Source organism: Salmo trutta, chromosome 19, assembly GCF_901001165.1.
Source record: "Salmo trutta chromosome 19, fSalTru1.1, whole genome shotgun sequence".
NCBI lineage: Eukaryota > Metazoa > Chordata > Actinopteri > Salmoniformes > Salmonidae > Salmo > Salmo trutta.
Genome location: NC_042975.1, coordinates 38,082,846 through 38,098,111, shown reverse-complemented (window position 1 = coordinate 38,098,111; position 15,266 = coordinate 38,082,846). Strand labels below are relative to the sequence as shown.

At 38.8% G+C, this 15,266-nt stretch overlaps 1 protein-coding gene across 1 annotated transcript in view; it reads left to right on the top strand.

Moving 5' to 3' along the window:
* The first annotated feature begins 6,449 nt into the window (after positions 1-6,449).
* The window catches only part of LOC115154544 (relaxin receptor 1-like), a 42,296-nt gene continuing 33,479 nt past the window's right edge, over positions 6,450-15,266 (top strand). The window contains exons 1-4 of the mRNA XM_029700852.1: positions 6,450-6,527; positions 11,289-11,441; positions 12,785-12,856; positions 13,163-13,268. Coding sequence (XP_029556712.1) covers positions 6,455-6,527; positions 11,289-11,441; positions 12,785-12,856; positions 13,163-13,268 — 404 coding nt within the window. The 5' untranslated portion in view covers positions 6,450-6,454. The remainder of the gene's footprint in view (positions 6,528-11,288; positions 11,442-12,784; positions 12,857-13,162; positions 13,269-15,266) is intronic.

Sequence of the window (15,266 nt, the reverse complement as noted above, 5' to 3'; positions counted from 1 at the left end):
GACATGTTTGGAAACCACTTGCAGGCTGATCTCAGTTGTCTTATTGTACAGCATCAGTAAGATACATCATGAAAACCTTTTATAGCATTCTGAATTAATCTGGCAGTGTGGTAAAGTTCAGTGGTGCCTGTCAGTGTCACAAATGTCTTGTATGTCCACCTGACACATCATCTCCCAAGTCACCAATTTCTCTTGCATAGTTTAAATTAATATTAAAATACTTTTGATCATATCAAACCAAGTGAAATCAAACTGTTAACAGTTTGATGCGAGATATGAAGCTGTTAACTGCCACTGCTGCTGAGGGATGAAACAGAGAACATCAGAAATTCATCCAACATTTGTCTCTGGAAATTGCTGTAAGTGAAAGGCTTGATAACTGGTGTCTACTGCACAGCATACATTATCATGCACCACCTGGAGTCTTTGTGCAGTGAACTTTAGATTCTTCAATGCTGCTTTCATACAAGACCAGAGCCACATGGTCCTTAACAACATGCAACATTTGATGGATGGATAACCTCACGGGATTAACAAACATTTGAAGGAGAATCAATGTCTATCTCAGGAGGGATGCTCCAGGTGCTATTGCTCACCGTAGAGACAGACAAAAGTTTGAGTCAGTCAAAAGCAAGCTACTCTACCTGGCAAGAGGCCATCAAATGTTTCAAACAGAGCAGCACCTTCACCAGAAATTGACATTTGGCACTAGTTGCAGGTTGAAGCGTTACATGTATAATCTTGACGTGTATGACCAACACAGAATACAGTTTTCTGTTGGTGTGTACACTGAGCAACTGTGTCTGAAATACTCAATCACTTGGCAGAAGTGGGATTGGAATCCTCACCAGCTCTTGTAGTCTCTTCTTGCTCATCCTCTTTCTTTCCAACTGCTTCTCAATCACTTTAGCAATCTGGGCATATGAGTCAGCAATTTCTCTCTGAAGAAAATTAAACAGACAATGTATAATCATCTACATTGTTTCTGAGCACCTGTTCATCCAGCCAGCAACATAATCACTTCAGGGTTGGGTAAATGACTTGCATAGACATCAAGGCTGGAGATTAAATTAAACAACTCAAAGTTAAATCTCTAACACGCACACACATAGACAGAAAGAGTGAAACTGTTTTTTGAGTATGATTCTGTTTTCACATGCAAAAGTGATTGCTTTTGATAAAAACGCTTTATGTGCCTTCCCAACGAAAACTTGTTTGAAAATTAAAACATTTATTTTATGGACGATGCACCATGCTGCCTTGATAACAACATACCAAGCAGGGCAGATTACTGGTCGATTTGAGAAGGGCACTCCTCCCTCTCCGCTTTCGCCCGATGACATGACGGGCCCAATGATTTATATATACACTAGATGACAGACAGGGTGTGCTGTGTTGAAGCCACCGCACCTCCATTATGGCTCTCCCCCAAAAAATATATTTTGGAAGCTATAGAAATGCATTTATTAATGTATACATTTGTTTTTGTCAAATTTATTCTAACAGACACTTTAGTGCATACTTTTAAATTATGTGAGCTAAACATAAAAACAATAAAAGATATAAAAACATTTTCTTTAAAGTATAATTTTTTGAAAGTTACTGTCCCCACTACAATACAAAATACTTGAATACATGTAATTCTGTCCTTGAAACTTTAAATGAAATACTGTAGAATTCCATTCATTCCTATGGAAGAGTTTGTTTCTGAGTATTACCATTATGGCTAACTGTTGGCTTCAAAGCCTCTCCATGGCCAAAACATAGCATCAGCAATCCAGGGTTTATATACTGTACGTCATAGGAAGGGCCATAGCCCGGTGTACCCCGGGCCAGATTCATCAAATCTGTCCATTGTTTAATCAACTTTTCAGAGAGACGGTAGGTATATGGTTCTGTTCGGCACTGAGGTAAAATTAGTTTTGTATTGGATATGGATTTATCTCATAAATAGCTATTGAGCCAAGCATACCATGGCAATACATTTGTTTTATTTTCAATCAGGGGAGAATGGATAACAATCCACACTTTAAAACAATTATTTTAGATTTTTTTTAAAGGATCGAAATCTGAATAATAAAAAATAAAATAAAAACATGCATAAAAAAGGTCTGGATTGTTTTCCATCCTCCCCTGATTCAGAATACTTATTGTTATTTTCAGAGGTAGACTGACTCTGACAGCCTAATACTCAATCTAAACGTGAATCGATTCTCAATTGCGATGTGGTTCTAGAAACATAAAGCCCTTAACTTTCATATCACATCAAAATAATTTCATAAATGCAAAATATACACTTACTGTACAGTGTACTGTACACTATTTTAACCGGCTTTATCACAGTTGCACCCAACAGTATTTGTCAGTATAGTCGCGGGAAGTAGGGTTCTGAGGGTGCTGCAGCACCCCCTGAGAAATCAGAATAAAAAATATATATTTATATTAAAATATGATATATTTTTTTTACAAAAGTAGTGTATTGGGCCTTTACTAGTATTAGGAGACAGATATGGACATCTGTAGCACGGCCAAAAACATATTTTCTGTATCTCAGTTTTGGCAAAAAATATTTTGTCTTGCCCATTCACGCTCTGAATGGGACACATACAGTACACAATCCATATCTCAATTGTCTCAAGGCTTAATCTTTCTGTCTCCTCCCCTTCATCGACACTGATTAAAGTTGATTCAAGCTTGACAAGGTGACATCAATAAGGGATCATAGCTTTCACCTGGATTCACCTGGTCAGTCTGCCACAGAAAAAGCAGGTGTTCCTAATGTTTTGTACACTCAAAGCCAATTTATGCTTGCTCTGGAAATGCGATCTGGAGGCGTCGTGTGGAGGGTTTGATGCAATTGTGGAGCCTCAAGAGGCGTGCAGAGGCCAAATTGAGCTCTGTACCGCATCACTTTGCGCCTCCCATATGTTTGAACAATGAGGAGGACTCTTTATAGCTCTGCGTTACAAGATTGGTTGATGGTAGTTGGGGGCGGGAGGTCCTGTTGACAACTTCCGTCATAACAGCTCTGCTCCATGAAGCGCAAGAAGTATGAATGCCCTGACCACTGTCGAGGCCAGTATCACAGTAAATGCTGTACGAGCCTTTCCGTGCATTTCATGTGTAGCCTAATGTGCATAAAAGGCTCTGCATGGTCAATCCGACAATGGCAGTGGCCATAAAGCATTTACTGAGATATGAACTCAGCAGAAATCAGAGCATTCATACTTCTTGCGTTTCGGAGAGCTGTCATACGCAGCCAATAAATTGGTCTGCACCGCACCACTCCTACAGTAGTGATTCAGGGCTAATCTCTATAGCTATCCAGCTAGTTACAAGCAACTGTCTGAATGAAAAGACAAGTCCTTTACTCTTCTGAGATGTTAGAGCCCGTTTCCCAGTTCTTGACATAGGAGCTCAGCCAAGATAGCAAGAAGTAAAAAGACTGCACCTTTTTTCCCACCTGCATCTCCATCCCAAATCTCCCCAGCAAAATGTGCCTACATTTAGGCTATTGTTTATACATGTATTTCCCACTATGTTGTGGTAACAATCTGAGTATAAAACTTGTATGGATGTCAACCCCAATACATATTCATGTCACTTTGACTACCACAACCTACTTCTGTATGCTAACTATGCTACCAGCTTTTAGAAATCGTAGTTAGCTTTTAGCAGTCAAGTTCTAAATGTTATGCAGCAAAAACATCCTAATCGGATTTTAGTAACCACATCGTGGGTGAGTTACAATACATAAATCCTGTCGGATTTGACAAATATCAACATTGTTAGATCAGATTTGTGAATGTGTGCCAATCCAGCATCCTATCCCCCACGGTCTGCATTCCTGTCACGTCCTGACCAGCAGAGGGTGTAGTTGTGAAGTATTTTGGTCAGGACGTGGCAGAAGATATCTGTGTATGTTTGTTCTGGGTGTTCTATGTTGGTCTGTGTGGCTCCCGATCAGGGACAGCTGGTTATCGTTGTTCCTGATTGGGAGTCATATATTTAGGAGTATGTTTGTCACTTGGGTTTGTGGATGGTTGTGTTAACACTGCTATGATTTTGTAAGTAGCCTGTCTGGAGTCATTCGTGTTTATTGTTTTCTGTGTATACTTTGCTCTAAAATATTAAAAGGATGAGTATCCACATTCCTGCTGTGTTTTGGTCAATTCAACACGGCAACATTTATGACAATTCCATTGACCTCTTAACCGCATCTATCCCCATAACCTCCCTGATCTCTTTTCAGGAGTTCAAACAAATGTTTGTCTTTGAAATCCCTGCTAAAGTACCATAAATATGTTTTTTTATTTGTGAACTTGTTCTGATAGCCTTTCGTCAAAGTTCTCCATGTTTGTGTTAATACAGGATGTACAGCCCCACCTACTGTCAACCAATGATGTCAATGTGAAGTTATACGGAGCCCTCCGCATTGTTACAAAATTTGAGAGGCACACGACAATGAGGTACGGAGCTCGATTTGGCCTCCGCAAGCTTCTGCAATTGTGTCAAACCCTCCATACGGAGCCTCCAGATCACATTGCTGGAGTAAGCATAAATTGGCTTGTATGGAGCTCGATTTGATCTCCACAAGCCTTCGGGAGCTCTGCAATTGGGTCACACCCTCTGTACGGAGCCTCTGGACCACCCTGCCAGATCAAGCATAAATTGGCTTTAACAATCTTGATCTAATGAATTCTTATAGGATAAGCATTAGAATAAGCTCCTCAATATTTGAAGCCATAGGTAATAATGACTTTGTAGGAGCTGATCCATCGACAGTATTGTGGAATAATTCTAATGTTAAGGTAAGATTTGAACGGAGAAAGCTGATCCGAGAGAAGTGTTACCTTTCTTTCGAAAAAAATAAAACATCAGTATCGACACATGCCTCAAAGAAGTGCAAACATTTTCTATGCATGGTGTTTTGGGAAATGTATGTAATATCTTCAGCTGTTGTAGGAAAAATGCATTGTTAAACCACTTGTAATCCTAAATTCCATTGCTATTGGGAAACCGGGCCCAGGACGTTAGTGTGTTTAAAGCTAGGTAGCTAGCTCTCTGCCAATTTATTCTTGATTACAGACAAAATACAGAAATTTCTACGCATAATGCTACTACACACATTGATTAAACATTGTTTATGAATGATTGAATATGAGCGTTAGCTAGCTAGCCAACTTTGCTAGCTAGTTGGATAGCTGCTAAATAGTTAGCTAGCTACTCACCTCGAACCAACACCATTTGCCCACACAAACAATAATAATGAAGAGGCTTTTCTCCATCATCATATTCCTCTCGATCTCGGGTGTCTGAACAAACAGCACTTTGTGAGACGATCTTTGGCATTGTTCCTAAAGTAAGCTAGATAATTAAAATGGGGTAAATGAAAGCTCAATATTTACTCAAAATACAAGGGAACGTTTTGGTTTACTTCTTTAGCATGCTGCTAGTTAGCTTGTCGATGAATGATTACGTAGACATAACCGATGTCATATCTGAAGGTGTGTAAAAATGTGCCCTGCCCAGCACTCTTGATAGGTGGTGGTGTTTAAGTAAAATAACTACAGTAAAAAATCATTGTAAACCCAAATGTAATGTCAGATTTTGTAATAAAGTAGCTCAAAACTACAGAAATACAAAACACTCTGTAGGTTCCGTTTGAAATACTGTACAGTATATTTGTGTTGAATCTGAAACAGAATTTCACCTGATACAAGAGGCATGGTTTCTCATTCTTGCATCTGGTGAATAATATGATTCCATCAAAAATATAGATTTAGTTTAGTTTAAAAAAAAATGTATTATTGATATCAATTGTTTCTCAGTTGAGAGAGAATTGTAAGGTTTCATTGCACTCCTTTCTTTTCTATGATGACACACCGTGATCACCTCACTTAGTTTTTGAATCAGATATTGGATTTCATCCAGACAATAAATGAAACAATTTTCTGTATGAGCTGCACCTGAAATCTCAGCACCAATCCAAGGTATAAACAGTGATTGATCAGACAGATGCAATGTACAGTACCCAGGCAGGACGTAGTCAAGAGATGATCAATAACCAATAATGGCTATTGTTGTATTGTTCTCTTTTTTTTTGCACATTGGCAGAGTTATTGTATAAGCAAATGTTCAGCCGTGTGTGTGTGTGTGTGTGTGTGTGTGTGTGTGTGTGTGTGTGTGTGTGTGTGTGTGTGTGTGTGTGTGTGTGTGTGTGTGTGTGTGTGTGTGTGTGTGTGTGTGTGTGTGTGTGAGACAGAGAATGAGTAAGTGAGTGAGTGAGAGAGAGAGAGAGTAAAATGAGAGATAGAGAGTGTGTGTATGCAGCACACACTTAAATGCAAGAGGCTATGTGTTTGAGAGATCTGACACCAAAAGCTGGTGGAGTCAGCGCAGTGGAGCCTCATCCTCACTTGCGATCACTTGGATCAGGATTACAGAAAGAGAGATGCATCTCGTTACTGCTCCTATAATGCACCCTCTATGCATCTTCGGTTATCTTTCTCTGACAGCTGTCATAGGTAAGTCATTTAATTTTGGTATCAATAATAGGATAATAACTGTATAGACTGGGATTCAGACATTGACAAAATCAGTGATTATCCTGCTTCTATGAATCATGTGCACTTCATTCTCGTTAGTGAAAATTAGGAAAGGGAATCAAAGTGCTATTGGATGACACTGAAAGTACAGCTTATTTGTGCTAACATACACAGGTTTGAATTGCCTGTTAACGTCTACTAAATAATATATGAATATCCCTCCTGAGTAGAATGGGGGCATTGACCCATAACATTACATTATATATTTTTTGCATTAGTCCAATAAGTGAGTTAGTTAACAAATTAGTTAAGAAATTTGATGAATTAGTTAAGCAATGAAGAGTTCCAGTATAACAGACAAGTGGCTTCAAAGCCTCTCAATGGCCAAGACATAGTTTCAGCAATCCAGGGTTTATATATGTCATTGGCTGTAATTCTGCCACCTTCCACCGGAGATGCGGAAATCTGACATATGTAGATGTGGTGGATTTGAGATGCAGCCCATGCAAATTCTTTTATATATTTAGCTTAAACTGACATATTTGGATGGGGAATATTTTATTCTGTTACTTAGATTGACGCACGGGTACGTCAATAGACTCTTAAGGATTAAGACATTTGTTAAGAAATTTGTTGAGTTAAGAAATTAAGAATTTAAATGGGCTTCTTTTATTGGAATAGGCCATGCTTTTCATTAAATAGCAGTAAACGTATTGGTTATAGACTGGTTATAGCGATATTGTTGAAATATATAAATGCAGCTGCCACTGTATTGAAGCCATTGGACGCAGTTTATCATAACGCACTACGCTTTATTACGGACGATAGGTTCAGCATTGTATTCTGTATCAGAAAGTAGGCTGGCCCTCTTTGAAGTGTCGTAGATCGATGCATTGCACTCTTTTTGTTTCTAAAGCCCTCGAGCATGAACTTCCACCGTACCTTACGTCATTGTTATAGACGTATGAGATACCAGACCCAGTCTCCACTTTTCGTTTTTTTGCACCTTGCTTGTGGAATGGTCTCCAAGGCTCTCTAAAGTTGGATTAATTGGTTTCTCTAGGGAAATTCAAAAAGCTCATTGAGCACATTGTTACTGAAAAATGTGTTTTCTATGAATGTGTTTTGCTTTTTGTGTATTGATGTGAATATTTAAGTGTATATTGATGGGGTATAGTGATGTGTGTAGTTTATATTGATGTGTATTGATCTATATTAATGTGTATGCAGGGATTATCTGTGAAAGAGACCTGGGTCTAAGCATGACTCTCTGTTGAAATAAAGATTATACACAGTACCAGTCAAAAGTTGGGACACATCTACTCATTCCAGGGTTTCTCTTTATTTTTTCTATTTTCTATGAAAACTATTACATTTTATATTTGAGATTCTTCAAGTAGCCACCCTTTGCCTTGATGACAGCTTTGTACACTCTTGGCATTCTCTCAACCAGCTTCATGAGGTAGTCACCTGGAATGTATTTCAATTAACAGGTGTGCCTTGTTAAGTTCATTTGTGTAATTTCTGTCCTTAATGCGTTTGAGACAGTCTGTCAGGTAGGGATGATAAACAGAAGATAGCACTATTTGGTAAAAGACCAAGTCCATATTATGGCAAGAACAGCTCAAATAAGGAAAGAGAAATGACAGTCCATCATTACTTTAAGACATGAAGGTCAGTCAATGTGGAACATTTCAAGAACTTTGAAAGTTTCTTCAAGTGCAGTCGCAAAAACCATCAAGTGCTATGATGAAACTGGCTCTCGTGAGGACCACCCCAGGACAGGAAGACCCAGAGTTACCTTAGCTGCAGAGGATAAGTTCATTAGAGGTACCAGCCTCAGAAATCGTGAATTAAATGCACCTCAGATTGCACCTCACAGAGTTCAAGTCACAGACACATCTCAACATCAACTGTTCAGAGGAGACTGTGTGAATCAGGCCTTGGTGGTCAATTTGCTGCAAAGAAACCACTACTAAAGGACACCAATAATAAGAAGAGACTTGCTTGGGCCAAGAAACACGAGCAATGGACATTAGACCGGTGGAAATATGTCCTTTGGTTGGATGAGTCCAAATTTGAGATTTTTGGTTCCAAACGCCGTGTCTTTGTGAGTCACAGAGTAGGTGAACGGATAATCTCCGCATTTGCGGTTCCCACCGTGAAGCATGGAGGAGGAGGTGTGATGGTGTGGGGGTGCTTTGCTGGTGACTGTCTGTGTTTTATTTAGAATTCAAGGCACACTTAACCAGCATGGCTACCACAGGATTCTGCAGCGATACGCCATCCCATCTGGTTTGCGCTTAGTGGGTGTCACGGTTGTCGTCGGTGAATGAGGACCAAAATGCAGCAGGTACGTGTATGCTCATTTTGAGATTTATTAACTTTCCAAAATGAATACAAAATAACAAAGCACGAGAATGCACGAACAACCAACAAACAGTCTGGCAAAGCCTAGGGCTGAACACAGAACAATCACCCACAAATCACAAACACAAACACACCCTTAATTATGGGACTCTCAATCAAAGGCAGATAGACAACACCTGCCTTCAACTGAGAGTCCCAACCCCAATTAATAAACATAGAAACACACTCACCAGACTAGACATAGAAATATATACACATAGACTATAAACCAAAACCCCGGAAATACTAAATCAAACACCCTTAAACCAAACACACCATCCTGAACCACATAAAACAAATACCCTCTGTCACGCCCTGACCAAACTACAAAACAATTAACCTTATATACTGGCCAGGACGTGACAGTGGGACTATCATTTGTTTTTCTATTTGACCAAGAAGGAGAGTGATGGTGATGCATCAGATGACCTGGCCTCCACAATCACCCAACGTCAACCCAATTGAGATGGTTTGGGACGATTTGGATCACAGAGTGAAGGAAAAGCAGCCAACAAGTGCTCAGCATATGTGGGAACTCCTTCAAGACTGTTGGAAAAGCATTCCTCTTGAAGCTGGATGAGAGAATGCCAAGAGTGTGCAAAGCTGTCATCAAGGCCAAGGGTGGCTACTTTCAAGAATCTAAAATCTAAAATAAATTTTGATTTGTTTTATCACTTTTTTGGTTATTACATGATTCCATGTGTGTTATTTGATAGTTTTGATGTCTTCACTATAATTCTACAATGTAGAAAATAGTACTTATAAATAAAAACCCTTCAATGAGTAGGTGTGTCCAAACTTTTGACTGGTACAGTATATATTTATTATTGTAATTTTTTTAATTATTATTATTTATTTTAAGTATGACATCTCCCACAAAATGCCACATAGCATTTCTGAACACAATAGGGTTTCTCTAGAGTAGACGTAAACTAATTTAGATACAGATTCAAATATCATACACGTATTCATTGGTGGTGGTTCACCCAAGCAGCAGGTGGGTAGAGATTTTCACAGTGTGATTACAAGCAAGCAGCCATTTGTTGCAATGTTTGCTTTTTGTAGCAATTTATTTGCTACATCTGTTTGGTTTAGATTAACCTTGTTGCATATTTTGCTGTGTTTGTTTCCAGATTGTGAAATAGTGTTAAACATGGAATGACTTGCTGTTGTTTTATGACAAGCACTTATGCAAGACCCACATTTAGTAACTGCACTGAACAGAAGCAATGTATGATAGAACGAACCACAATCTTTGAACACTGAGACAGATCACAAATTCTCCACATACAATTACAGTCTACAAGACTATTCAAATGACCTGAGACTGTTGGTCTTAATTTCAAAGTTACAAAATGCAAGATTTATTGTCTGCACATTTTAATGTGAAGTGTATATTTAAATATTCAAGTCAGCATTTGAACTAACCCTTTGAGCATGAGGGAAATTAAACAGTTGAAAGAGTTACCCCATGGAGTGGTGTTATGCTTGTGATTATGCAGAGCATCACATGTAGGATGCACATTGTGTAAAATGAAATGTACAGTAGTAAAAGTGTGAAACTGTCTAATGGCTTCATTCCCTTGGGTAACTCAGTTCAAATGTACAAATTCAAACCAATGAACTGTAAAGTGGACTTTTATAATGTCTTGTTTTTTAGATACAGATGAAATGTGGAAAAATGTTGTAATAATTCAGAAAAAAAACTTCATCCAACCCCGGAGCTGTTCCACTGCCACCATGGGGAATGTGGGGGAACACAGGGGAACCTGCGTGACGTCTTGAGGATGTGAGGTCACACGAGTGGTGGCAGATCAGTCAGAGTTCTAAGCACAGCTTCCATCAGTCATGTGACCTGACAGCATCACGAACTCAGACATCTTGGAAAGGAGGCAAAACTATCATCATAGATGTCATGTATAATCTATTAATTCAAAGTCTTTAATGTAGGACTGTGTATTTGTCATATTTCAAAAAGCATATTCATTTGTTTTTATTTAATCACTATATTTAACCATAGGTACTCAGCTAATAAATATCTTGCATAATTTAGAATAAACCTATGGTCTCTACATGAAATATGACAGTGACAAATAAGTGCACTTAGCTGTACTTGTTTACCTCCAAGCAGGCCATTTACAAAGCCATTGTGCTCATACAATGTTTCAATTTATCATACATTTTTAATTTCATATGTCTTGATTTCTCTATTTTCTATTTGACTTCATTATCTTGTTTTTCATTACTTCTATCCATTGATACTAGAAATTTGTCCATGCTACTCGAAAAGGCTTTTAACGTATTTTTGGATTGAATCAAGAGATGTTTTAGTGTCTCCTTTAGAATCCTCCACAGACAGCAGCCTCAACCCTGTCTGTCCACTGGGCCAGTTCCCCTGTGGCAACCTGTCTGTATGCCTGCCCCAGCTTTACCACTGCAATGGGGTCCAGGACTGCGCTAACGGAGCTGATGAGGAGAACTGCGGTGAGCCTTGAACAACAGCAGCTACAAGAGTATAAACAGATGGTTATTGTGCAGTATGTTTTTGTCACACACCAGATAGGTGCAGTGAAATGTGTTGTTTTACAGGGTCAGCCATAGTAGTACAGCGTCCCTGGAGCAAATTAGGGTTAAGTTCCTTGCTCAAGGGCACATCAACAAATGTCTCACCTTGTCGGCTCGGGTATTCAAACCAGCAACCTCTCAATTACTGGCTCTAACCACTAGGGTACCTGCCTCCCTAGTTGAAGTGGGAGGGAGGGCAGGGGTGGTGGAAATAAGATAGCATTTAGAAGACAATTATTTCTGCTGCAATGCATCTGCTCTGAGATAGTCATCAAGCATCTAGTCCAGGGGTATTCAACTCTTACACTACGAGGTCCAGAGCCTGCAGGTTTTCTGTTCTACCTGATAATTAATTGCACCCACCTGGTGTCACAGGTCTAAATTAGTCCTTGATTAGAGGGGAACAATGAAAAAAGCAGGAGAACTGGCTTCGAGGTCCAGAGTTAAGTTTGAGGGATCTAGTCACATCAAATATGAACAAACAACAAACTTATAGGTAACTGACAAAATAAAGGAAACACTTGTGTAAATAAAGATCCAAAGTATATTGAAAGCAGGTGCTTCCACACAGGTGTGGCTCCTGAGTTAAGTAAGTAATCAACAAAACACTAAATTATGGTATTTAGCATTTTATTAGGATCCCCAATTAGCTAATGCAGCAGATACTCTTCCTGGGGTCCACATAAAACATAAAACATGACATAATACATATCATTAATAGACAAGTACATCACAAGGCCAGAGCTACATAAATAAAAAATAAGAATACATGCTTTCATATATTTAGGCCTTCATAATCATGTGATTCATAGACACTACTGAATGAAAGTGCAACACACAACAACTAACATGGAAACGCAATAACAAGGTGTGTTGCAAATAGGCTGACACTTTTCACTAAATTCTGCTGACATGTATATAGAAATCTTGTTTCGCTAAATTCCCGACGTGAATAAAGCTACCTTGTTTCTATAGTTACCACCCATAATGGGTATCCTGGGGTAAAGTATAGACTTTTTTTCAATTTCTCGTGGAAGAATGGTGTCGCATCCCTCCAATAGAGTTCCAGACACTTGTAGAATCTATGCCAAGGTGCATTGAAACTGTTCTGGCGGCTCGTGGTGGTCCAACGTTTTATGCTAGTGTTTCTTTTGGCAGTTACCTGTATGTCTATAACTTCACACATTTTAGTTGCACACAAAAACACACACATAATGTATGCACAAAAATAAAAACATTCACTATCATATTTCCCTGTACAGTGGATAACAGCGGGTGGCCACATCTTTTTGATGCCTTTATGAAGAAAAATGTTGAAGATTCCAAGGAATGCAGTGAGTTGATGAGTAAAATTTTCTGATGCAAATGCAACTATTTAAATAGCCTAACTAATGTTGCACTGCTTTGAATTAATAATACATTATCTAAACCTGAACTAAAGCAAAAAATGTGTCAACCCATTTTAAATATGAAATCATGCTTTGAGGTCATCCATTCACATCCATCTGTTACTGTCAATAACATAAATAATTTAAGCAATTCTAAGAAACTTTTAGGAATTATATCAAACAGTAATTTCAGGAAATGGTATGTGGGACAACTGCGTGTCTGTGCATGTCTTCTGTGCTTCTGTCCTGCAGTACTGGACGTGTTCCCAGAGGTATGTTTCTGTGAGGGCAGGAGAATAAACTGTAACAAAAAGGGTCTACTAAGTGTCCCAGCTGTGTCTTCCAATATAACAGCTCTGTGAGTATATTGGATTCCTGCCCTTGGGAAGTCTAACCCTAGAGCACAGCGATTGGTATTGGGACGGCTATAGTATATTGTATATACATATACAGCACCAGTCAAAAGTTTGGACACACCTACTCAATGGGTTTTTCTTTATTTTTACTGTTTTCTACATTGTAGAATAATAGTGATGACGTCAAAACTATGAAATAACACATATGGAATCATGTAGTAACCAAAAAAGTGTTTATCACTCATCACTCTCCTTCTTGGTGAAATAGCCCTTAAACAGCCTGGAGGTGTGTTTTGGGTCATTATCCTGTTGAAAAACAAATGATAGTCCCGCAAGTCTTTCTTATTATTGGTGTCCTTTAGTAGTGGTTTCTTTTCAGTAATTCGATCATGAAGGCCTGATTGATGCAGTCTCTGTCACGCCCTGACCTTAGAGAGCCTTTTTTATTCTCTATTTGGTTAGGTCAGGGTGTGACTTGGGTGGGCATATCTATGTTTATATTTCTTTGTTGGCCTAGTAGGGTTCCCAATCAGAGGCAGCTGTTTATCGGTGTCTCTGATTGGGGACCATACTTAGGCAGCCGTTTTCCCACCTGTGTTTGTGGGTAATTATTATTTTCTGTGAGTGTTTGTGTGCACCACAGTTGCGTCACAGTTGATTTCTGTTTACCTGGTTTTTGTGAAAGGTTTCACTTCCATTAAAGATGTGGAATTACATGCACGCTGTGCCTTGGCTAATTTATGACAGGGAGTTTGAAGACAGTGATCGTGACAGTCTCCTCTGAACAGTTGATGTTGAGATGTGTCTATTACTTGAACTCTGTGAAGTATTTATTTGGGCTGCAATCTGAGGTGTTGTTAATTGCCGATTTATGAGGCTGGTACCTCTAATGAACTTATCCTCTGCAGCAGAGGTAACTCTGGGTCTTCCTTTCCATGAGAGCCAGTTTCATCATAGCACTTGATGGTTTTTGCAACACAAAGTTCTTGACATTTTCCACATTGACTGACCTTCATGTCTTAAAGTAATGATGGACTGTCGTTTCTCTTTGCTTATTTGAGCTGTTCTTGCCATAATATTGACTTGGTCTTTTACCAAACAGGGCTATCTTCTGTATACCAACCCTACCTTGTCACAGCACAACTGATTGGCTCAAACACATTAGGAAGGACAGAAGTTCCACAAATTAACTTTTAACAAGGCACACCTGTTAATTGAAATGCATTCCAAGTGACTACCTCATAAAGCTGGTTGAGAGAATGCCAAGAGCGTGCAAAGCTGTCATCAAGGCAAAGGCTGGCTATTTTGAAGAACGACAATATAAAATATATTTTGATTTGTTAAAAAAAAAATAGGTTACGACATGATTCCAAGTGTTATTTCATAGTTTTGATGTCTACACTATTATTCTACAAAGAATATAGTAAAAATAAAGAGAAGCCCTGGAATGATTAGATGTGTCCAAACTTTTGACTGGTACTGTATATCAGGACAAAATGTGTACATCTATAGCTAGGTTTCCATCCAATTGGCGACAGATTTTCATGAGAACATTCAAAATCTGCATAAAGAAAATATGTGCATTTTCCCACCAGTGGTGTGATTCCACCAAACTGACCTGTTGCAGATAAAAATCTGTTTGTAATGACATAGTGCAAATAAAATGTACTTTTTCGCTTAAGTATTCATGTACTGAATAGTTCAATGTGTTTCCATCGCATTTTCAACTCTCCCAATAGTTTTGTAACAAAAGCTGTTAAATAGCAAATGTGCCTAATCTGGTCTTGGCACGTGTGCTCTAGCCAACAGCTCACAGATACAGTGCGGTTAGACTGTGTGGGTAGGCTAGTCTACATGATGAGATTATAATGGATAAGAGTGAGAATACTTTTATTTGTCAAAGGGTAATCAACCATGGATCATCATGTCACCAGAATAAGACAGTCAATATTTGTTGGAAAAGAGCACCAAGCTCATCACGTGAAATTTCACCACATTGT